Raw genomic sequence first — 24,153 nt, 5'->3', positions numbered from 1 at the left:
AAGGATTTTTAGTCCAATTGATCATGAAAGCGATTGTTCGGGTGCGTGTTAACTCAGGTATAGTGCATTCTGGGATTGCCCTCTCTGAGAAATATACATACTGTGCTTCCAATTTTGGCCAAAACAAGGTACCTTTGAAGCCAATAGATGATTGTTTCCTATGTTTTGGGACAGCTTTTGCATCGGGAACTCATACGTGATGCTTTTAAATGCCACCTAGGTTGGCAGCTTGCTTGGTTTTGGAACAGAGCCCACTTCATTACTGTTCTATCATTCCCACGTCAACGTCACCCAATATTGCTCTTGAGTTCTGGAGTGCCATATGAGTCCAGACCTGGTCTCGCCTAACCGTTATGTAAACCACCCACATGTAGCACCAAGCTCTTCACATCTCTACCTCTCTTCATTGTACCTTATCTCTCTTCCTCTCTTTCTTGCCCTCACATGTTATGAGGATGTTGTTGATGGGGTCTTTTTAATGAGATATGCTGACAGGCCATTATAAAGGAGTATATAAGGGGAATAGGGAAGTCAGAGGGTAGGTAAAGAGAGATTTTCTGAAAAATCCCTTGAAATGGAGAGAAGTCTTTCATCCTTCAGAGAAGAGAGCTGTACTCCTCAGTGTCAATGTGTGCTCTCCACATATCATCTCGTTCCTGAACCGTTCATACCTTGCCTTGCTGTTGTGCCAAAGTCTGCAGGCTGGCATTGAGACACTTGAAGCCCTTGCTAATATTTTGATCAATGAATATGTATTTTTTTTTTCCTTCACTTGCTGTGCGTCTCTTTTTTTCCTTCCATCTAATGGAGCTCCTGGGGTGACTGATTTTGTTGAGGCACTGCTGCCTACTCTCCATCTTACTCTCCGTCAGGTGCAGACCCACTTTTAGAGCTGCCCAGAGAGTGCGGCAGGAGCGGGAAGGTGACCTGTGACGTCAAGCCAATGAAGCCTAGGGAACCGGTCTTGTCGCTCTACTAGAAGATCCCCTTACTAACAGTGCTCGTTTTGCTCTCAGACTTTTTTTTTATTGTGGAAAACATTGACGTTTTTGAAGGATTGATGAAATATTGAGTGAAACATTTTTCAAACTAGTCCTTAAGTAGTTTGAAATGAAGCCTAGGGAACCGGTCTTGTCGCTCTACTAGAAGATCCCCTTACTAACAGTGCTCGTTTTGCTCTCAGACTTTTTTTTATTGTGGAAAACATTGACGTTTTTGAAGGATTGATGAAATATTGAGTGAAACATTTTTCAAACTAGTCCTTAAGTAGTTTGGTGGCTATTAATACCTGACCCAAATCTGCTACATAAAGTCTGCCCAAAAATGCCTTCCAGTCCAAGAAACTGAGAGCGTTTTGACCTGGTATTTCTCCGTCTGTTGACATGTTCCAGCCTGTATTTGGCTCCACTATGCATCTTGACTGATTGAACCGCATCTACCCTGCCTAAAACTCTTAAAAATGCTCAATCCTGGGTAGCACCAGCTGTTCCGGAGGTCTTTTTTAAATTGGGAAAAAGATAGCTACTGCTTATTTTGTAACTTACTGGAGTGCCACTTTGTTCCTTACACTTAAATCACCTAATGCTTAGCCACTTACTATGTCATCTACTTTTATGGATCCATTAAGTTGCAAATTTGTGAACTTGAAGTAGTATATAAGGATTTGCTGTTGCCTTTATTTAAATAGAAGAGCGTAGTTAGAATAGACAGGCAGTGAAATGGAAGCGAGAGAGTGGGACAGGATCGAAAAGGACCACAAGCTGAGAATTGAACTTGGTTGTTCAGGGTGCAACTTGTATTGGAATTGGTAGTACACACTGGATAAAAGTGCCTTCAGTACCTTCTGAATAAAAGAGCCATTTGGCAGTTAGTGAAGTCATTGCATCACTGCAGATACTGTTAGATGCTCTAGTTTTCCAGTTATCAAGTCTTTTGATTAGTACTATATATGGTATTGATTACACCGTATTGGCTTGACCAACTCTAATGTAAATTGAAATATAAATTGCTTTAATGCTATTTGAGTATAACAGAAAACACATTGAGACATAAAATTGTTACTGACATGAAATATGCTTTGAAATGTGAGTTTGGCACGCAGCATTTTGAGATTTTGGTATTTCTCATTCAAACAGATAGGAGTCTTGCATGCTCAAAAATAGCTGCCAGGAGGCATTGCAAGTAATAGACTGACTATCCTTGAAGGGTACTTTGGTTGCTTCCGAAATCACATACTTCCCTACTATATTATAAGAGGGAAAATCAGTACATGTACAGTACACTTACAGTGCGCATACGATAAACACTTTGAACGATGCAACTGACATCACATGACAATGACAAGACAAATGTAGTAGCCTACATCTGAATTACATTCATATTACACACATTCATACTATATAGAATGTTTTTTTCACAAAGTACTTGCCTAGAAAAGAAATGCCTACTCAGAGAATATGCATTTTTAAATGCAGCCAGTCTTTTTGGCCTCATATTACCCATAAGGCTTTGCACTATAGAAAAGGTGGGGGTGTCTGTTGACTTGTTTTCGTTGAAGAAAATAGCGAAGAGTGAGCAGGCGAAGCTGCCGTAGCCATTTTTAAATGCATGAGTGTAAAAGTGAATTGGTGCTGGATTTTAATGTTGTGGATTTAGCTAGATGCTAATGCTACAAGCAAACTGACACGCTACATGACAACAGGGTTTATGGTATCAAGTAATTCTATGACATAGTAATATGTGTCAATAAAGGGATTGAGATTGAGGGTTAGAGATTGACCAGTAGTGATGTTTACTGTGAAAAACCAGCTTGACTTGGACTGTTTTTGAGTTGTTTATGGAGGGATGGTCGAAAGGTTCCTATGAGGTGTAAAAGGCTGCTGTATGGGAGGTAGTTATTCATGGTGAATTTTGGAGGAAGAAAGCAGGGTTCGGTGGTGTTGTGCTGTCAGCTTCAGGCCTTTGTTAACCCTAAGGCCCTGGCAGACTGTGGCTGCTCTAATTGGAGGAAGCCCTGAAGGGGAACTGGATGGTGCTCAGGGTGCTATGACAGATGCCCGCTCGAGTGAGCATCACTGAAAGATTACAGCATGGCAAGGCGGTAAAGTGTTTATTTTGGTTGCACTAGGAACGGAGCTTCGAGACAATTTGCCCTCCCTGCATATGTGCCCTCTCAGAAACACCAGACATCCCGGCCCTTCCTTAAAACGCACTGTATACACATCCTGGCAGTTTAACAAGCCCACGAACTAGCACTTCAGAGCAAAATATGTTCATTAACTCCTCCTAACATATGCTCACTTTCTATCTCTTTTACTTCCTCGCATCCTCTAAAACACAGCCTCAAAGCCCTAAACAAAATGTCAAAGCTCTTTGCTCACCCCCAGAATGAGTGTCTGCTTCCCTCCCACAAGAATAATCGCACTCTGTTTAACACAACATGAAATGATGAGTGGTGTGAACGAGGGATGATGCTGTGGACAGTTTTTGCATTAGGGGAAATGGAAGCATCTCTGGTATGTTTGGGTGTACAGATACACAGCCCCTGCTGCTTCATATGTTATGTTTTATATGTTTTGTGCTGGAGCTCCTTGGTCAACTAGCTTAACTAGAAGGCACTAACCAGGCTAAGCCTTCATGGAAATATGTGCATAATCTAGTTTTTTTTAGCAGGCAATAAATGCTATCAGTTGCCTTTAACCAGCCCCAGGTTGTATCTGCTGACGTTGTTTGTAATTTTTTTTTATTGTTTTATTTATTGATTTATTTTTTGGTAAACAAACTAAATAATACTATAATCTAATTTGTAGCTGACAGCATTATTAAATTAGCTTCTTTAGTAAACAAGCTATGGATGGGAGAGGCTGATTAATGAATTTACTTATGTATTTATGTGTATACATATTTGCCCAATAATTATTATTATTTGAATGGCTATTTAAATGTTTTGTTTTTGAATATCTGTCCTTGTTTCAATTTCTTAGTTACGCTCTGTGCTCTTTTTGAAATAGTTGGTATGTTTACAGTGACACTTTTATAATTATATTTAATATATGTATTATTGTATATTATATTTATACACACACACACACACACACACACACATATATTATTATTTTTATTTTTTTTTTATTTTTATACTATGGGGCCATTGAATGCTTGAATCTGATTGGCCGACGAACGTTCTGAGGTGTGCAATTATTTTCAGGGAAACGCACAGCAAACGTAGTTCCAGGCAGCTCTCTTGACCGCATTACAGTTCCATATCACTTCGCACAGTTAACTGTAATAACGGAAATTAGCATACAGTACCTATACAGCACACAAGAATTACTGCAATCACACGTGCTCGCACACGCACACTACGGTCACGCAGTTTGCACAAAAAGGTGTTGTCAGCGCTGCCCTGATGATTTTATCAGTTAGCCTATATAGTGTAGCAACTTAAAGGCTACACATGACATTTCTCACTGAGGTAGCCTAATTCACACAAGCTCTCTCTCTCTCTCTCTCTCTCTCTCTCTCTTTCTTTCTTTCTTTCTTTCTCTGTGTGTCTCTGTCTCTCTTGCTCTCTTTCTAATAACTTCATTAATAAATGCATTAGAATGCTATCAACGGCTCAAACCTCCATTACCAGTTTTAAAATTAAGTTTTGGAACTAGCAAAAGAGGTGTTGGATGAGATGCGAAAGAAATAATCCTACTCACAATAGTGATTTAAGTACAAAAACTGGACAAATCCCTTTAAATATATCATCTGATCGATGTCTTGAGGTGTGGTAACCGTAGTATAAGCGGAATAATTGAATCCACCTCGGGTGTGCCTTATTTTTCTAATAATTCAACGGCCCGTCATCAGTTATTCCTTACATATATAGTGTGTATATATATATATATATATATATATGTGTATGAAGGATCATGTGACACTGAAGACCGGAATAATGGCTGCTAAAAATCAACTTTGCATCACAGGAATCAGTTACATTTTAAAATGTAGAAAAGAGTTATTTTAAATTGTTATAATATTTTACAATATTAGTGTTTTTACTGTATTTTTGAAACACATCAGTGCAGCCTTGGTGAGCACATAAGAGACTTAAATAAAAACATCTTAATATTTCCAAACACATCACAACATTTCTGAGAAATGTAAGTTTCCTTGATCTTTTGACATTTTAAATTACCTTGTAGCATTTCAAAATGATGTATTTTTTTTGTGTTTTATTTTACTTTTATTTAGACAAAATAGTATGGAATTTTAATAGCTTATTGGCCATAATGACAATTATCGGTTTCTCCGTAATGGTTAGCCTTTTAAAGTTGGTGCATCCTTTAGTGTGAGGATTTTATATAGGCCTGCCAATAACTCATGCACACTTAACATGTTGCAATTCTGCCTTATATATATAAACAAATCTTTCCCTCTCTTGCAGACCATCATGGAACAGTTCAATCCCTGTTTGCGGAATTTCATCGCCATGGGAAAGAACTACGAGAAGGCTCTCTCCAGTAAGTACCCTCACATCACATCTCCAGACATCCGCCGTTTCATCCGCGCTCGGGCAGCTGTCCAAACCCTCCACTCCTTCCCATCCGCCTTTAATGCCAGTTCATTTGAAGATGATGACAATATTTGTCATCCTGTCATTCAGATGGCCACACAGCCTTATCAACTCTCACACAGCCTGAGACACCTCCTGAGCTCAGATGGGCCGAACACAAGCGCTCCGCTGATGAGGGCATTCACAGAGGAGATAATGTGCCCAGCCTCACTGATGATTTGATATTTAGCCATTACACAAAGGAACAATCAGACGACTTTGAAGGCTTTGTGCGGTAGGTGACTGATGAAAGCCAGACAATTGCCCATTGATGTCTGATTCACATTGGCAAATGTAATCTTGCTCTGGCAGCCTCGGGCCGACAGTGGCCATAAAACCTTTAGGGTGATGTGCAGGAATACATCTTAAAGGAATATCCCAGGTTTAGTCCTAGCTCAATCGACAGCATCGATTTTGAAAAAAAAATTTTTTGGCTTCTCCGTATTTTTCTTTAAAAATCTGGGTTACAGTGAGGTGCTTACAATGGAAGTGAAGGGGGACAATCTATGTTAAAATCAGTGTTATTTTAGTATCACTGAGATACTGTTATAGTTTATTCATACTGATATTTTGAATTGGTTTTAATGTTATACTTTAAATTTTTTTCTAGTTTAGTAATTTTATTGTGTGTTTGTCTTTTTTTTGGTATTTTTGGTTTGTTTTAGTTTTTTTAAACAAAAAAGTATAGTCACAAGATATAAATGATATGTATATTAACCTGCTTTTAGTTTGAATTTTGCAACATTGTTGCCATAATAATGCAATGTCATAAACATTAAATGATGGTAAAAATTATTTAAACCATTTTGCAGCTCAAATAATGCACTTTTATTTATTTACCAAATTTTTTATTTTAGATAAAAACAAGGGACAAGTTTTAGTGATAATCAACATTATCCTATACACTGTAAAAATTGTATAAAACTTAAATGTAAAAATCTGTTTTGGCTCATCTTTTATTGTTGTTATAAAATATACAGGGAACCCAAAATACCTGAAACTGTCATAGTACATTTTTACAGCAAATTTAATTATAAAAAATACAGTGACAATGTTTTCGATATTACTTTATTCTAAAAGAAAATAATATAAAATGTAACAAAAAATACTTTAATTTTGACAAAAGTCTGAAAAGAAAAAAAAGATTTGTGAAAGATATAATCATATGTGATGTGTCACACAGAACTTCTGGGAATGTCTACTTACTTCACTGTAAATTATGTGGTAATTTTTAAAGTTTACTTCCAAAAAGCATAAATTTGGCAGTATCTTACAGTAAAATTACATATAATGCGACCACTTAAAAATGTTCACTGTGTATGGCAAGATAACTTGGTTAACCAATTAACGGGGTTTTACTGTTGCATTTTTACAGTCTTTATTTTTTATAATGTGCAAATACCGTCAACTGAGCTTACCCTTATTGAATCCACAATATTCCTTTAGAGAGTCACAAAGGAAACAGGGGCTACCCATAAATCCCAGTGCCCAACCCTCTTGGGGAATTATGTAAAATCTGTGAGACAGCCTGCCCTTCAAACTCTTGAGCATTAAAGGCAGATTGGAAAGACTCTTATCCTCAAAAAGGGGCTGATTGCACACAGGGTCCATATGCTGCCAGACAGCTGTCCACAGGTAGCCAGTTGGGTAGAGTAGTAGCGCAAATTACGCAGCAGTGGCATCGAGAATGGCATGTTTTTTACCATAGAAACATGGCTGAAAGTACATAAAGGCAATACACAGAGTTGAAAAAGAGATTTATTCCATAATTGACTACCCCGTACTGAGGGAAACTGGGGTCTGGTGGGAGGTCCTAGGCCACTAAGCCCACCAGAATAAATCGTAATCCTCTTTTGCTCTCAGGCCATGTCTTTACCACCCTACTCTGTGCTTTAGGAAATTAAATCACTCAGACACAAAGTCAGCAAAGCTTTCTACCCCCATTTATTATTTCTGACTAGTATTGTTCTTGCTGATTTGCTTTAGAGCCTCAGGCACGGCAAGATGAATGAGTGCAGTAGGAGGAGTGTGTTATGACATGGTCTTTCTCAGTAAAAGAGAGAATTTCAAAGCGGGAGACCTAAATATATGGATGAGAATTGTGGAGATTCCAGTTCCACTTAACAATCCATTCACCAGTTTTGAGGAAACATTTCCAAACTATCTATACATTCATTCTGCTCCAAACCGCTCTCGTAGGGTCAGAAGGATACTGGAGCCTACCTTGGGTCTCAGGAAACAAAGTGCTCCCCACTAAGCCACTGGTTCACCAACAAGTGCAAAAGAAAAAAGCAATTTTAAGAACCACATGTGAGAGAAAGTATTGAGAGTAGACAGAGAAATTGGATAACCATGAGCTATTTTCTGTCAGCTTAATGGAATTCATTCAGAAATTAATCGTTTGAGAATTAGAATTACACTGGTCATGCTTTGTTTGTTGTACTAACTACTGAGGACAATGAACTAATTGGATTGTTCAAGTTGTCTATTTGTTGTCTTTGTGTTATTTTGTGACTTTCAGTATTTTTCTCTCATCACATTCAGTTTGGTTTGCAACAATTTGCTGTGGCTCTGTTGATTCAGTATTTTGGTAAACGCTGTTCCACATTGACAGATGAATGTACATGTTCAAGAACCGTTACCCGAACTGAATTTATAAATCATACAGTCATGGTATTTATTTATTATTATTAATTTTAATAATGTATCTTCAGGAATTATTACAATTATGGAGCTATGGAATAAAGTGTTGAATCAAATTCAGTTGGTCTGGATTTTATTAAACATAAGTTCTACAAACTCAAATTAACAGTGTTTTTTATTTGTTTATTCAACTTAATTAAGCTTGCATTTTAAGTGAAGCTGAGCATTAACAATTAATGTAGAACTTCCTTAGTCTAACTTGTGTATCAGTTTGTTGAGTAAACCGAAAGTGTTATAAACACATAAACAAGTTTTATAAACTTTTAAAACTGAAGATAACACTAATCATTGTAGTGGTGACTTGAAACAACTTTTACAACAGAATATAATCAAAAACACTGAATATAGCTAAAACATATATTACTTCTCAGTAACAATTAATTTGTTAGTTGTAAGTTCTTTATTTTATTTTTATTTCAATTTTAATATTTTAATTTAAATACTAAATTGCATAGTCAACTTTTGTCACGTTAACCTTTGCTACATTTTATAGTTCCATCAACCTTTAAAATAGAATTTGTCTGACAAAATAAAAGTTGGATTTTTTTTATTTATTTTTTTTTACAGTGTTGGCCTCTTCTTGATTCCTGTCAAATCAGTATATCAGCCAACATATGAGTTCCTGTACTGGCCTATCCAACCTAGAATAATATAGGAAGAAAGAAGCAAAGAAAATAAACTGTGAAAAAAATATATATACAGTGGGCCTTCTCTTTCTCGGTCTCTGTGTGAGTTCCCAGAGTTGATGGTCCCATCTGTCAGGCACATTTTTGCATAATTTCATTGTAAATAAGCCCTGAACACTATCCACATAGTGGCTCACCTAGTGCAACAGTACTGCTTTGGCTTACTTAATCCGAGCCACAGCTGGTCAGCTTGATGAATTGTTTGCTCAACCAATTTTTTGTGGCCTTTCTGCCCATGCCAGAAGCGCAGGGTGGTTTTCCACAGGCTCTCAGTAGATTCAGATGAAGGGCCCAATTGATTTCTGAATGAGTTCCATAAAGAATAGCTGACTGATAATCCGTTTTCTCCATGCCTGTTTTCTACGTTCTCATTCTGAGGGAGGTGAAAGAGGAATTGTTTCAACTGTGGTGTAGTGTGGGACACGCTTAGAGGAAGCATTGTTGCATAACAGTACCTGAGCTGCTCTTGGAGGTTTTTGGGGAAGACCAGTGTCTTGGCTGCTAGATCTTAATTTGCAGTTATAGTTTCTGGCATTGGCTTTGTAACTCCTTAGTACTGTATTCACAGGTCAAGAGTGACCGTCATAAAGTGAGTCTGAGCAGCTGATTGCAGTAAACAACTGTGAGGCAGGAGATACAGGTGAGCCCTGTATGAGTGGGCCACCTTTCCCTCTTTACTGCTCTAGTTAACAATGAGTGCTGCCAGTCCTATGGAAATCACCAACATATGCTGTTTGGCTGTTCCAGATCTCTCACACTTTCACTGAGTTGCTAATCCGATTCCCTTGGATGCACTATATACAGAATAGGGAGCAATGTTGATACACTTTCTAAACCGGACACATGGCTACAACTGAATTGCTTCATTATGATTAACTTAGCGGTCTACTTTGCAAGCACCTGTTTCATTTACTTACTTCAGTAAACAGATGCCCTATTTCTATTTTTGGTGTGCTGTACAGCTATTCCATTTTATTTTTATGTCAAACATATAGAATGCATTAATGTTATTTTTCTTTTTAAAAAATGAAAACCTTTGAGCATAGAAGCAAATTGATTAAAAAGGGCATTTATAGTGTTCGAAAATTTTAATTTCAAATAAATGCTGTTCTTCAAACTATGTTCTTCAAAAAAAGCAGAGATAGATATGTAGGTAGGTAGGTTGGTTGGTTGATTGGTTGCTAGATTAAACTTGTCTCAGGTTTGAAGATTATTGCTTTATAGCTTTATGAATTGTTTGACGGCAACAGAGCAATCAGAACACCGTTTAGAGATATTTTGTCTATGATTTTCTATGTTTATTACTTCAGACATTTTCATATTTTGTGTTGTCCCTTATAAATGCAGATTCATCACAAAATAAGGATTTATGTTCATATTGTCCAAAACCCCACATTGCCTAGAGCAAGAATCCTCAAATCTGGCCCACGAGATCCACTTTCCTGCAGAGTTTAGCTCTAACCCTAATCAAACACACCTGAGCATGCTAATCAATGTCTTCAGGATCATTAGAAAATCACAGGTAGCTGAGTTTGATCAGGGTTGGAGCTAAACTCTGCAGCGCATTGGACCTCCAGGGTAAGATTTGAGGAACCCTGGCCTAGAGCGTTTCCAAACATTTGCAGAGCACCGCATATACAGTAAATATCTTTTGTCTGTTACATCAGCCTGAGTGTAATGTCTCTGGTGTCTTAATGAGACTGCTTGATACCTGCTTGAGCCACAAGAAGCACAACTGTAGTTCATGAAGTCTCAGAAAAGGTCATTGTAACAGTCGGGCTTTACTAGTGAATAGCCTAGCATTACTATCCCACCAGTTAGACCAACACCAAAACAGCCAAGGCTAGATCACTTCTGTGATGAGATAATGATATTCTGTTTATTCTTTTTCTCCGAAGTTGACATTTTAAAACCATAATGAGGCATGGGATTGGGAAACGGTGTGTGTGTGAGAGAGACTGCAGGGCTGGTCCGGTAAAGAAAAAAGGGCCAAATTTCCATAGTCACAGGACTATCTTTACTCATTCTAAACGTGTTTCCTGTACAACTGATTGTGTTTCCTGTTGTGCGACCGACACATCCACTCCTATAGCTTTTTTTGCCACTCATTACCCAGCTGGACTGACACCAACTTGCGCAGCTGAGAGCCGTCCCATCCTCGTCATGGGCCCTTTGATCATCGAATATACTGCTGTAATGAGAGATGAGAATGTTTGTGACATATTTTTCCACTTGCCTCTATCTTTTTGCAGGTGTGACATTTGCAGCGAAAGGCTATTTTGATGCTCTGGTGAGAATGGGAGAAGGCTAGATCACTTCTGTGATGAGATAATGATATTCTGTTTATTCTTTTTCTCCGAAGTTGACATTTTAAAACCATAATGAGGCATGGGATTGGGAAACGGTGTGTGTGTGAGAGAGACTGCAGGGCTGGTCCGGTAAAGAAAAAAGGGCCAAATTTCCATAGTCACAGGAGGGCTATCTTTACTCATTCTAAATGTGTTTCCTGTACAACTGATTGTGTTTCCTGTTGTGCGACCGACACATCCACTCCTATAGCTTTTTTTGCCACTCATTACCCAGCTGGACTGACACCAACTTGCGCAGCTGAGAGCCGTCCCATCCTCGTCATGGGCCCTTTGATCATCGAATATACTGCTGTAATGAGAGATGAGAATGTTTGTGACATATTTTTCCACTTGCCTCTATCTTTTTGCAGGTGTGACATTTGCAGCGAAAGGCTATTTTGATGCTCTGGTGAGAATGGGAGAGCTGGCCAGTGAAAGCCAAGGATCCAGAGACTTGGGTGAGTCTCGCCGTGCTGTTTTAGCTTCAAGGGAGCAGGCAAACTGTGTGGCTTGATCCGACATGACACCACAAAACACGTACTAATGTAACCACATGCTCCGCAAAGTGCCGATGTTGCTTTCATTAGGCCCGACTGTCAGAATTTGTAGCTGAAAAGTTTTTTATATTGAACCTTTTTAAATCGTAAGCATTTCAGACGTAGTTTATGTACTGGCTTGAATTATTCCTTGTTTTACTTGCTCAGTTTCTCCAGTTTGCGTGGAAAATGAAGTCAAAGGGCTGACAGCAGTGGATGGGAATTCATCTGCCGTGCTGCAGGGAAACTCACAGATGCATCATTTATGATCCGTTTAAAAAGCAGATCTAGTTCGAGGGCTATAACATCTTGAAATAGCATTTTACTTTCTGCTACGGGAGGCTGTCAGAATTGTTGGTCGGTTCTTTGTTCTGCCAAGGATGTGAGAGTGGGTGTATGCGTGACCCTCATGATGCTTGTTGCTTATGGGGATTGGCTAAAGATACGGCAGAAAAATCTACTTTATATTCATGATACGATATCCATCGTTTATTGAATTTTCAAGTCATTTTGGGTATGGCCTGAATCATCTTCTACCTCACTATCAGGAGTGAATTTAGACTCCCCAAGTGAATTTAGACTCTAGTTGACTTTTGTTTGAGATATTTGAGGATTTTCAGGCAGACTGTCAGTCTACTAATACAGACGGTATATTAGTAGTCATTGAGTATTGATATAGGAGTCATTATATTTCATTAGGTACTATATTTCATAAGGAACAAACTTGGTGACCATTGTAAGAATGTTCTATATAGTATGAATGTTTGTAGTATGAAGGATGTCCAGACGTATTACATCCACCATGTTAGCATGCATGTATCATTTGCATTTATTACCTGACATGGCCTCATGGGATGGTAAAGTGTCCATTGAATGCACACCTCAAGATCTCAACAGAAGTATTTGGTCCTCTGCCTACTTTTCTGGATACTCCTGTTTTTCTAATGTATTCGGACATACTACTCATTTGTAATACTGTTGCATGCTATATATTAGGGAAGTAGACCTGTTTAGATGCAGCGAGTGTCTTCATGAATGAGTCATTGTATTATTCACTCAACCAATTGGGCTAGTAAAGTGTTCATCGGAAGTACACATCAGAATATCGTCAAATCTAGAATGTTATCCGGGTACTTTTTGCCTACTATTTTCGGAATACTGCCAAATACATACTCTTTTCACACTGATTTACATCATATTATGCAACCACAGTTTCTATGAATGAGACATTGAATCATTCGCTCAACCAATTCATTCAAACATACTGATTCATTCAGAATCTAAACAGGTGACTATTTATGAGTGAGTCATTGAATTATACAGTCAGTTGATTTGTTTAAACACACTGAGTCATTCAGGAACAAAACACCACTACCGTGTTAAACAAAGAAGCTGTATATGATTACACTTTGACTTTGTTTAGAACAGTTTTCATTGGCTGTGCAAAAACAAACACAGTATTGCATCTGAAATTTAACTTACTCCGTTATAACGTCTGTCATGATTTCATCATGTCATTCTAAACCTATAAGACTTTCATTCATCTTTGAAACACAAATTAAGACATTTTTAATGAAAACTGAGACTTCTGTCCCTCAGTTGAAATCCCATTACACCAAAACTTCAAAAACTTCATAAAAATTGTAAAAAGAAATCCATATGAATCACGCTGTTTGAAAGGATAGAAATCTCTCGTTTCATTAAAAAATATTTTCATTTGTGTTTAGAAGATGATCAAAAGTCTTGTTTGAAACCAAATCAGGGTGATTAAATGAAACCGAATTTTCATGTTTGGGTGAACTATGCCTTTAATTATGCCACTTTACAAAATGTCTGCATAAGCTGTCCTTTTTGTGGTATAAATTCTGTTTGAAATGGGAATGCAGTATGCGGTGAATTTAATTGGCTCATATCAATCGCACTGGGTCAGGAGTGTCACATACGCTAGAGCTGTTGCTCAGGACATGAAAGGCACATCTTCGTTATTTCATTTCCACGGGGAGTTTCCTGGACCGAGGCGGAGTAAACTCCCCCTCATGTATAACGCAATCAACAGTGCGGTTCACCTCTCATTTGAACTTGCAAAAGGTATTAGCACTTGAATCCCACTCTCTCACTCAGACTGAGAGTGAATCACAGAGAGAGTCTCAGCCTCAGTTACAGACCCCCTGGACATACAACACAATGCGGCCCTCTCGAGTTACACTTCATATACACACAACAAATCATCTGTGATGTGTGAAAGACACTCCCATACAAAAATGCGCTATGGTAACCATAGATTTTCAGCAAAATAACATATTATATACAAGATTTGTGTAAAAAGAATAGTATTTTTCCCACAATATTAAATTTATCCCTTCTATCTTTTAGTTTAAATTTCATATTTGATGACACTGGTGGTGATTAATACCAACCCTTGCTAAAAAAAGTTTCCATGGTAACCATAGTTACTGCCAAGATACCACAAATAATTACTACTGTTCCTGTAAAATAATAATCAATTAATATGGGACAGTAGACACTTGAGATTTTCATTTATTTACTTATTTTTACTTGGAATCAAGTTAGCACAGTTTGATTGTAGAAGCTTTGGCTGAAACTGCAGCTGCCATTGTAAATTCAAAAAGGCTGTATCATTTACTCACCCTCATGTTGTTCCAAGCCTGTATGAGTTTCTTTCTTCTGCTGAACCCAAAAGAAGATATTGTGAAGAATGCTGGTAACCAAACCACATATTATATACAAGATTTGTGTAAAAAGAATAGTATTTTTCCCACAATATTAAATTTATCCCTTCTATCTTTTAGTTTAAATTTCATATTTGATGACACTGGTGGTGATTAATACCAACCCTTGCTAAAAAAAAGTTTCCATGGTAACCATAGTTACTGCCAAGATACCACAAATAATTACTACTGTTCCTGTAAAATAATAATCAATTAATATGGGACAGTAGACACTTGAGATTTTCATTTATTTACTTATTTTTACTTGACAACAGCGGATGGAATCAAGTTAGCACAGTTTGATTGTAGAAGCTTTGGCTGAAACTGCAGCTGCCATTGTAAATTCAAAAAGGCTGTATCATTTACTCACCCTCATGTTGTTCCAAGCCTGTATGAGTTTCTTTCTTCTGCTGAACCCAAAAGAAGATATTGTGAAGAATGCTGGTAACCAAACAGTTAATGGTAGCCATTGATTTGCATAGTATGTTCCAAACTATGGAAGTCAATGGCTACCGTCAACTGTTTGGTAACCAACATTCTTCACAATATCATCTTTTGTGTTCAGCAGCTGACAGGAATTTATACAGGTTTGTAATAACTTGAGGGCGAGGAAATTATGACACAATTTTCATTTTTGGGTGAACTATCCTTTTAACTTAAATCCAAACATTCATTGTTTAAATGCAAGATAAGTTAATATGTTGTGTGTGTGTGTGTGTTACAAAACTAAAAATGTGGGTTTGACTGATGGCTGTTTTGCACTGTCATTTTCAAATGCAGTTACATGTAGATAATGGGCAGGTGTGCTTTGCGAGAACCTGTGCCATTGTTCGTCAGCAGTGTCACAATGAGTCATTCTGCTTTGATTAAGTGATGTGAGTGTGTGCATGCATGCATTCATTACTCAAGAACAAAAGCGCATGCATTATGCATTAGAGCAGGAGTGCTCAATCCTGAAGATCTGAATTGGCTGCTCTCCGTCTGCTAACACACCTGACTATAATTTTCTAGTGAACCCAAAAACCTTGATTAGCCGTTTCAGGTGTGTGATTAGAGTAGCAGCTGACCCTGCAACAAATATGGGCAACAGGATGTGATGTCATGCTCTAGAGTCATCCACTGGAACGGCATTCTATTGTGAACACTTGAGGACAGTTAGCAAAAGCGAGAGATTACCATTTCAAAAATGACAATTCTGTTATTAATTACTCACCCTCACGTCGCTCCAAACCCGGAAGACCTTTGTTCATCTTCGGAACACAAATTAAGATATTTTTGATGAAATCTGAGGGCTCTCTCACCCTCCAGCAATGCAACTGCAATGTTCCCAGGTCCAGAAACAAAGCAGGGCCATCGGTAAAATAGTCCATGTGACATCAGTGGTTCAGTCGTAATTTTACGAAGCTACGAGAATACTTTGTGCACAAAGAAAACAATAATAACATAATTCATTCAGTAATTCTTGTCCACGAGTTACCGTCTTCCACCATTTTGGAGAGTACCTCAGAACGTAATCAGCGTTGTTTACGTTCAGCATGTACACGCTTTATCCTGAACGTAAACAACGCTGATTACGCGGAGTTTCATTTCTGGGTGAACTAAACCTTTAAATATGGATATTGTTCTTACAAAAATGCATCGATTCGCTACAGGAGGCCTTTATATAACCCCCAAAGCCGTGTGAGGCACTTTTTATTATGGATGGATGCTCTTTATTGGACTTCTTTTGGACTATTGAAAAATAACACCCGTTCACTGCCATTATAAAGCTTGGAAGAGCCAGGACGTTTTTAAATATAACTCTGATTGTATTTGTCTGAAAGAAGAAAGTCATATACACCTGCCTTGAGGGCGAGTAAATCATGGGGTAAATCATAACTTTTATTTTTGGGTGAACTATCCCTTTAACCAAAACTAAAATTAAGAATAGTTTTTGTTGATTGAAATAAAGCAGTATTAAAATAAAATATAAATGTAAGATTAAAAACTTAAAGAATTTAAATATGAGAAATGTTGCTTTGGCAACTAACTGAAATATAAGTAAGTTAAAGAACTAATATTATTTATATTAAAAAATACAAAAAACGCAAAAAAATTACTAAAACTTAAAGTAAAATAAACTGGGGAAAAATGCTAATAATAGCATATAAATACTAAAATAACACTAGCTCGAAAAGTTCAAAATAGGGCTGAGTACTAGTCAAAATTCACAATTATCTACACCAAATGTATTATACCACAGCAAAAAAAATTTATCAATTCAAAATCAATTAATTTAAACAATTAAATTCTTTAAAATGTAGCATTTCTTTTCAACAGAATATATATATATATATATATATTTATATTTATATATATTCTATTGAAAAAAAAAAGCTACATTTTAAAGAATTTAATTGTTTAAATTAATTGATAAAAAGGTTCAATTTAAAAATGTAACACTAATTTAAACATGAACATGTTTAATTAAAATAATGGCCTTAAATTAGCCCTCAGATATGTCTTTTAAGTCTCAAGTTATCAAGTAATTATTCAAGTGCAGTAAATGGTAGTATCAAGTATTCAAGTAAACCACTGAGAAACAGAAAAAAATTTAAGTAAATACATGTAATATAAAAATAATTAATTGGCTTAGTCTTCAGCATGGTTATTAGATACAAAACTAATAATACGGTATTGATGGTGTCAGAGATTGACTGAGAAGCAGGTCTTTAATTAAACTGAGCTGTAAATTAGTACAGCTCAGTTTAGTACAGCCCCCCCCCCCCTTTAAGCCTAACTTTGTGCACAAGTTTGTTAATATTAACTAAAATTATCCAGCCACAAACAATAAGTCATCATTGAGATGATACATTTTATTACCAAAACTGCAGGAACACTGGTATCATTCCTTTTTGTATACTTTTTCATTATTTTTTTTATTTAGCATCAAATTAGTAACAAAACACTACTACTTTTGACGTCCCTAATGCAAACCATTGATGTTTATATTCTTTATGTTGAGCCAAGAGGTCAATCTGTGACATTTAGTTTCTCTGCTGGTCAAATGTCACAGGTGTGCATTTATCAGCATTGCTGGCGGCTTCAAACGCAGCTCATCCAATCAGAAATAAGAGTGGGAACTAATCTTTTTTTGCCTCATGGCCCACACCTAAACCTCATTTGAGTTTTCCCGTCGAGTCTCTCCCAGAGGAATCGCCCAAGGTTATATCCTCTCCCGTGTCAACAACAGGACTCCACCTGCTTGTGAGAACAGGCCCAACTCAAACACCTATATCAGAGTGTCACGTCATACTTTATGAAATGATAAACTGGCCATTAGGAGTGCAGATGCACTACAGCACCGCTGTGACCGCCGACCCCCTGGATAATGACGGGGTTCCTTTACCCTGCCAAACGCTGAGCTGAAATGCAAGACGTGTAATTTAGTGACAAACGGCTTCATCTCTGTTTTGGATAGGAGATGTCCTGCACCGTGAGGTGGAACACTAAATTCTTGTGGGCAATTTGCAGTCCTGTGTGTCTGTATTTCTCGGTGAGAGAGCCATGGGGGTTTGCTTTGAGACAGACTGTAAATGGTTTCCGCCTACATGCGCTCCTGCTTTTCTCTCTCTCACTTCATTCCTTGCTGTTTTTCTGATATTTCTCGCATTAAACGCCACACATTCTCTCACATACACACACACACTTGCATAAATATAGTCACGCACTCATAGTCTGGGCAAATATCGTGCCTTCGTATATGGTGTCCTTGGATGCACAACGCGCTTGCAGTGGAGAGCGCTCATTCTCATCTGAAAGTGAGGCATGAGGGAGTGCGCACACACACACTATTCCTCCCCCTCTCGCATACACTCCCACGCTCACTGGTTTGTTTAGGATAATGATGCCCCTGTCACCACCTCCCACTCATATCCTCCCACCACCACATCTCTTTCTCTGTGTTTTACTGCCTTCATTACATCACTGTGGCATACTCTCACCCTTACACAAGCAGACAGTGGTTGGAGTGCACGTAGACGACACATCACAACACGGCGTATGCTTACCGAGGTTACGTTGCATTTTCTCACCACTGTTTTGGTGTTTCGTCACGTTTAAAGGAATGTTCTGGTGTTGAGAAAAAGGAATGGTTTGCAAAAACATGAAAATTTACTCACCCCTAGGCTGTGAAAGATGTAGATGAACAGATTTGGAGAAATGTATCATTATATCACTTGATCACTAATGGATCCTCTGCAGTGAATGGGTGCCGTCTGAACGAGAGTCCAAACAGCTGATCAAAACATCACAATAATCCACAAGTAATCTACACAACTCCAGTCCATCAATTAACATCTTGTGAAGTGAAAAGCTGCATGTTTGTAAGAAACAAATCTATCAGTAAGATGTTTTTAACTTCAGTTGTTTCTATTGAGTCCTCTAATTATAATATTTATAATCATTTTTATTTAATTTTCACTGTAAAGGCTTGTTCACACCAGGACGAATATCGCAGACTTTTAACGCAAAACGCGAGGCGTAAAAGCGTAATTTTTTTTAAAAACGCCTCTGGCTCATTTTTTTGGTTTGACGCGCCGCGTTAAAAACTGGCCGACCAATGAGATTGGTGCTTTTGTTCACGTGCCTGGAGCTGCTGAACTTAAAGTAAAATACGGCTTGGTGGTGCTCAAGCACAAAACGGTCTCGCTGAGCACACATTGATACCTAACGACAAATGGGAAGTAAGTAGACCAAGAAGATGAATCGAGGCAAGATGAATGTAGAGCTGCTGGTCTCATTGGTGTCTGAACACAAAGGGCTTTATGACAAACACGACGGCAACTACAAAAATCTCGATAAGAGGGAGTTGTTATGGAGAGTAATTGCAGATCAAATAGGATTTGATGTGTACCGGGGTATTTCTGTTTTTCATTAAGCGCCATCTAATGTCAGGGAGTGAACTTCCACGTTCACTCGGCTCATCGCCTGCGAAAATCGGTTGGGTATGAACACAAAAGACGTGTCGAAAAACGTTGGCGATAAGCACTCGCGATAATCGTCCCGGTGTGTACGAGGCTTAATACAAAAATAACAAGACATCGCCCAAAAGAAACAAACCAAAAATACAATATTCCTTGTAGTACAATGGGGCGGTGAGGTTCCATATAGTCCAGATATTGAGTCCAGACTTTATAAAACAGGCCTGTTTTTTGATGTAATACATAGGTAAGATGCTCCAGGGGAATCAGTTCAAAAATTATCTTATGCCAACCTTTAAGTGATGGAGATTTATCACTAATCCAATTAAGTAAAATATTTTTTCTGGCAGCAAAGGAGAGAATATTGAACAATTTCTTGTTAGCAGATGAAACAATGCATTTATTAGGTATACCCAATACCAGTGAGACTGGGTCAAAATCCAACTGCATATTAAAGATCTTTTCCATTTCCCCCAGCACCAAAAACCAATGCCTTTGCAGTCTGTTACATGACCACAGACAATGTGTTAAAGTACCTACTTCAGTTTTACATTTTAAACACAAAGGTGATAGAGAGGGGTTAAAAAAATGCCTGCGGTTAGGAAAAATATGGAGTCTATGTATGATTTTAAATCGTATTTCTCTTGTACGTGCACGAACAGATATTCTTTTAGCATAAGACCAAATGTCATCCCATGTTTCTTCATCAATATCAGTAGCTAACTCTTCCTTACATTTAGTTTTAATTGCCTGTGTATCAGCAGAGGAAATTGAACACACAGCACCATAAAATCTACCCAAAGACATTTTTCCCCGATGGTAAAAATAATAACCTCACAATTTCTAACAAGTGTTGTGTTATTAGTAATATAATGTCTCAATTGGAGGAATCGAAAAAAATCGTGTTTGAACAACTAGTACTTCTGAGTTAACTCCACAAATGACATTAATTTATTATCTGAAAATAATATTGCTTTTTTTATATAGTGATAAAAAAGTCTTGTATGAATCAAGAGAGAAATGTGCACCGATCAATCACCATCAAGCAAGAGCAGTCCAAAATAGAATTAAACAAATATGTCAGTGGATTCTGATGTGAGAGGACAACTTTTTCACTGGAGGAAATATTATTATGAATTATGTATTTTCGTCAGAATTTATGGTTTACAGTTAAAACGTCTTGATGGATTTGTTTGGATATGCAACTTTTCACTTAAAAAGGTGTTAATTGATGGACTGTGTTTGTGTGGATTACTTGTGGATTACTGTGATGTTTTTATCAGCTGTTTGGACTCTCATTCTGACGGCACCCATGCACAGCAGAGGATTCATTGGTGAGCAAGTGATGTTAATGCTAAATTCCTCCAAATCTGTTCCAACAAACTCATCTACACCCTGGATGGCCTGAGGTTTCACCAGGTTTCATTTTTGGGTGAACTATATATTGAAAACGGCATTTATGGCACAGTGTTGATTGCCACAGAAAATTATTTGGCGAATTTGCATGGAAAACTGTGTACTTTTGTTACAGCATTTACTCAAATTATTCAGTAAAGTACAGTACAGTGGTGTACATTCAGTGTGTATTTTAATGTGCACTGTCTAGACCTGTGTACTTCCTGTGTGTACTTCATGTAAAAACTGAGGATGAGTTAAAATCATTTTCTGTGGTGATCTGATATTTTGTTGCACAAATGTTGTTGACAGAGCTACACTTTTATTGAACCCAGAATGTTCCCAGAAATGAGTTTAATATGTGTCTTATTGGATTTTATTATGGATGTTTGCTGTGGACTGTACTGTTGCCTCTTCAATAAGTCAGCAAAGGGGAAAAAAGTATAAAATACTGCAAATCAAACAGCATCTGCTTTAGTAAAGTTGCTAGTGAAACAGTTACCATGAGAACAAAGTGTGCTGAAATTTGCCTCTCGCTCTTTTATTCAGATCTAGATGTTGTTTTGATGTTAGGCTTCCGTTTGATGTGATAAATGAAATAATTATCATTCGTGTCTATTCTTTAAATATTCAGTTTCAGTTTCCAGATAAATTATAACTGACTGATTTAATCAAATTTGTATTACGTTCTGCATAACACCGTGTCTACACAAGAGCCTGATGATGCATCACGTCACAGCATGCCACAACAGCTTGACGTCGTCCATACTGAAAGCACCACCGTTATACGTCTCTTAATATTTACTTGCATAAACCTTCCAGCTGTACGCCTGAGGACAAACTCTGGATCCTACCTTATTTTCAGTAAAAAAAAAAAAAAGTGCATTTGCATGAACTGTTGAAAAGTAGTGAAATAATTTAACACTAAATCTTAGTGTTTGATCATTTAGAATGAATTAGAAACCAAACACGACTTCTATTAGTAAACTGGCGTTGAAGCAGTCAGATGTAGGTAGATGCATAAAACAATGACCAACCAGAAGCCATTCTGTTGATTCACCAATGGACTGAACAGTCACAAACCTTTAAGCCAATCAGAATGTCAGACGCCTTCATTAATATTCATGAGCTACTGTAAACTCAACCTGACTCTTGTGTCTGACATAAAGAAACTTCCTGAGGAGAGAAGACATGACTGAAAGAAGAATAGCCTTTAACAATGCTGTGCAAACTTTTTAAAATGGAACTTTTAAGTAAAGCGACTGACATTTGTGGAAAGTTTCATTTTTAGTCTTTTGAATGGTTTCTCATATGAGTGTTTCTATGGCAACTAGATATTTAAAACGGTTAAGTACCAGAGACAGAATGAAAGTCCCACCTTTCATTTAAAAGAGCCTTAATAAAGACACTGCTTTATTGCTGTCAAAGGTTTTAGCCATAATTTCAGTTAAAGAAGCTACATTTATTATACCATTTTTATCGATGATTTGAAGTATGATATAGACTAGATAGAAAATCGCTGTGTCAAGATGGCTGGCCGAGTGAACTTGCCTCAGAGGGATTTTGATCATTTAAATGTGAAAAGAGGCTGCTGAGATGTATTTTTTAGATCGTTTCCGTGCCCATTCCTATAATGGGCAAAAACGGTTACATAATTAGGACTCATCAGCATTTACGCCCCTCTGAGTGGCAAATGATGTGATGATATGCCGTTTTAATTTCCTGTCAGGTCTAAAGCACTTCCCCCAGTGGTTTAGGTCGAGTGGCCAGTGAATTAGTTCAGAGATATTGATGCAGAAAGAACTCAATGACACATTTTGCTCCCCAGAGATCCATGAACGCTTCCTGCGATTACTTTAAGATTGAGAACGCATTTTATAGTAGTTGGTAAGGCTAGCATCTGTGAGCTCAGAACACCTTGGCAATGCATCCACCACCAAAGTCCCTTTCAAGGCCAGTACTGTAAATCTTGGGAACAATCTCAGGTAGCTACAGTATTTTCAGTCATGCAAGTGCAGCTCCTGTCCAACTGAATAGGGAAATATGGGGGGAAATACATGACATATATTTCTGGACAATATATAAAAATAGATTACTTGGGGCCCTATAAAACCGTTTTATTTTTCCCCAAATTCAGTGTTTTCCATTTTAATTTTTCAGGATTCTATTAATTAAATCAAAAATAATGTGTCATTAATTTAAACCATGAAACATACAATATTAAACAGCAATTTATTAAAAGTTTAACAAAAAGGACAATTTTAAGGCCCTATGAAATGTTTTCTCAAATTCAGTTTTATTTTTACCAAATGCTGTTTTCCATTCATTTTTCTGGATTTCATTGTAATGGTTTAATTAAATATTAATAATCAAAATCATCTCTAATTAATTTATTTTATTAACCAGTAATTTATTATTATTTTATTTGTTTATTTTTGTCCAAACATACTGTTGTGTATTTAAATTTTTCTGCTAAATAAATTCTGGTAAATAATGTTTTGGTAAGTATTCCTTTAAAAAAAAATTTGTTTAATAATTTTATTAGTAGAAGTAGTAGAACTATCATTACATTAATAATATTTCTGTTAAATTTTCTTAAAGGGGTCATATGATGCGATTCAAATTTTTCCTTTCTCTTTGGAGTGTTACAAGCTCTTGGTGCATAAAGAAGATCTGTAAAGTTGCAAAGACTCCTTGAGTGAGCCTCCGCTCACTCAAGGCCATGGTGTGTGACACTGTTTTGTTGTGAAAGCGAAACTACTTTGTTTGGCCTTCCAAAAGAGGACACGACTAGAAATCAGTGGTTAAGTTATATTTACAACACTGTTCCAGAACAGTTCAACCCAAATATTCAGATGTGTGCAGCACATTTTATGGAGGACTGTTTCCTGATCCTGGGAGAGTAGACTACAATGCCGGTTGTTCTGACTCACAGTCTGTAAGTACGTTTTCATTTAAAGAATTTGCCACTGACGATTCAAACGCAAGTTTTGAGCAGTGTAGAGTAGCGCTTGTTTGTCATTTCTCCGATCACAAATGCAGACATGGTTTTATGTTTACGTGGCGCGATGCAATGCAATGCGTAAAAAGACAGTACAAGTCATTATAATCCGTAATTATGTCCCCACTGGATGCAACAAATGCCTTGTTTGTAATGGGTTTTAAAGGGGTCATATGATGCAATTTCAAGTTT

At 37.3% G+C, this 24,153-nt stretch overlaps 1 protein-coding gene and 1 long non-coding RNA gene across 2 annotated transcripts in view; one reads left to right on the top strand and one right to left on the bottom strand.

Annotated features, from left to right (window-relative positions):
- Positions 1-5,438: 5,438 nt before the first annotated feature.
- Positions 5,439-24,153, top strand: part of LOC107587958 (brain-specific angiogenesis inhibitor 1-associated protein 2-like) — a 53,231-nt gene continuing 34,516 nt past the window's right edge. Inside the window, exon 1 of the mRNA XM_016275942.1 lies at positions 5,439-5,510. Within this exon, the coding sequence (XP_016131428.1) occupies positions 5,441-5,510 (70 nt within the window). The 5' untranslated portion in view covers positions 5,439-5,440. The remainder of the gene's footprint in view (positions 5,511-24,153) is intronic.
- LOC107587959 (uncharacterized) lies at positions 15,361-23,221 on the bottom strand. Its single transcript, XR_001609527.1, has 3 exons — positions 23,209-23,221; positions 18,761-18,766; positions 15,361-15,799 (listed from the first exon to the last, which is right to left on the bottom strand). It is a non-coding gene; the product is annotated as an uncharacterized lncRNA (long non-coding RNA).

Source organism: Sinocyclocheilus grahami, unplaced genomic scaffold (assembly GCF_001515645.1).
Source record: "Sinocyclocheilus grahami isolate Dianchi unplaced genomic scaffold, SAMN03320097.WGS_v1.1 scaffold97.1, whole genome shotgun sequence".
In the NCBI taxonomy this organism is placed as follows: domain Eukaryota; kingdom Metazoa; phylum Chordata; class Actinopteri; order Cypriniformes; family Cyprinidae; genus Sinocyclocheilus; species Sinocyclocheilus grahami.
The sequence above is the reverse complement of the archived record's forward strand: the minus strand, read 5'-3'. Positions and strand labels throughout refer to the sequence as shown.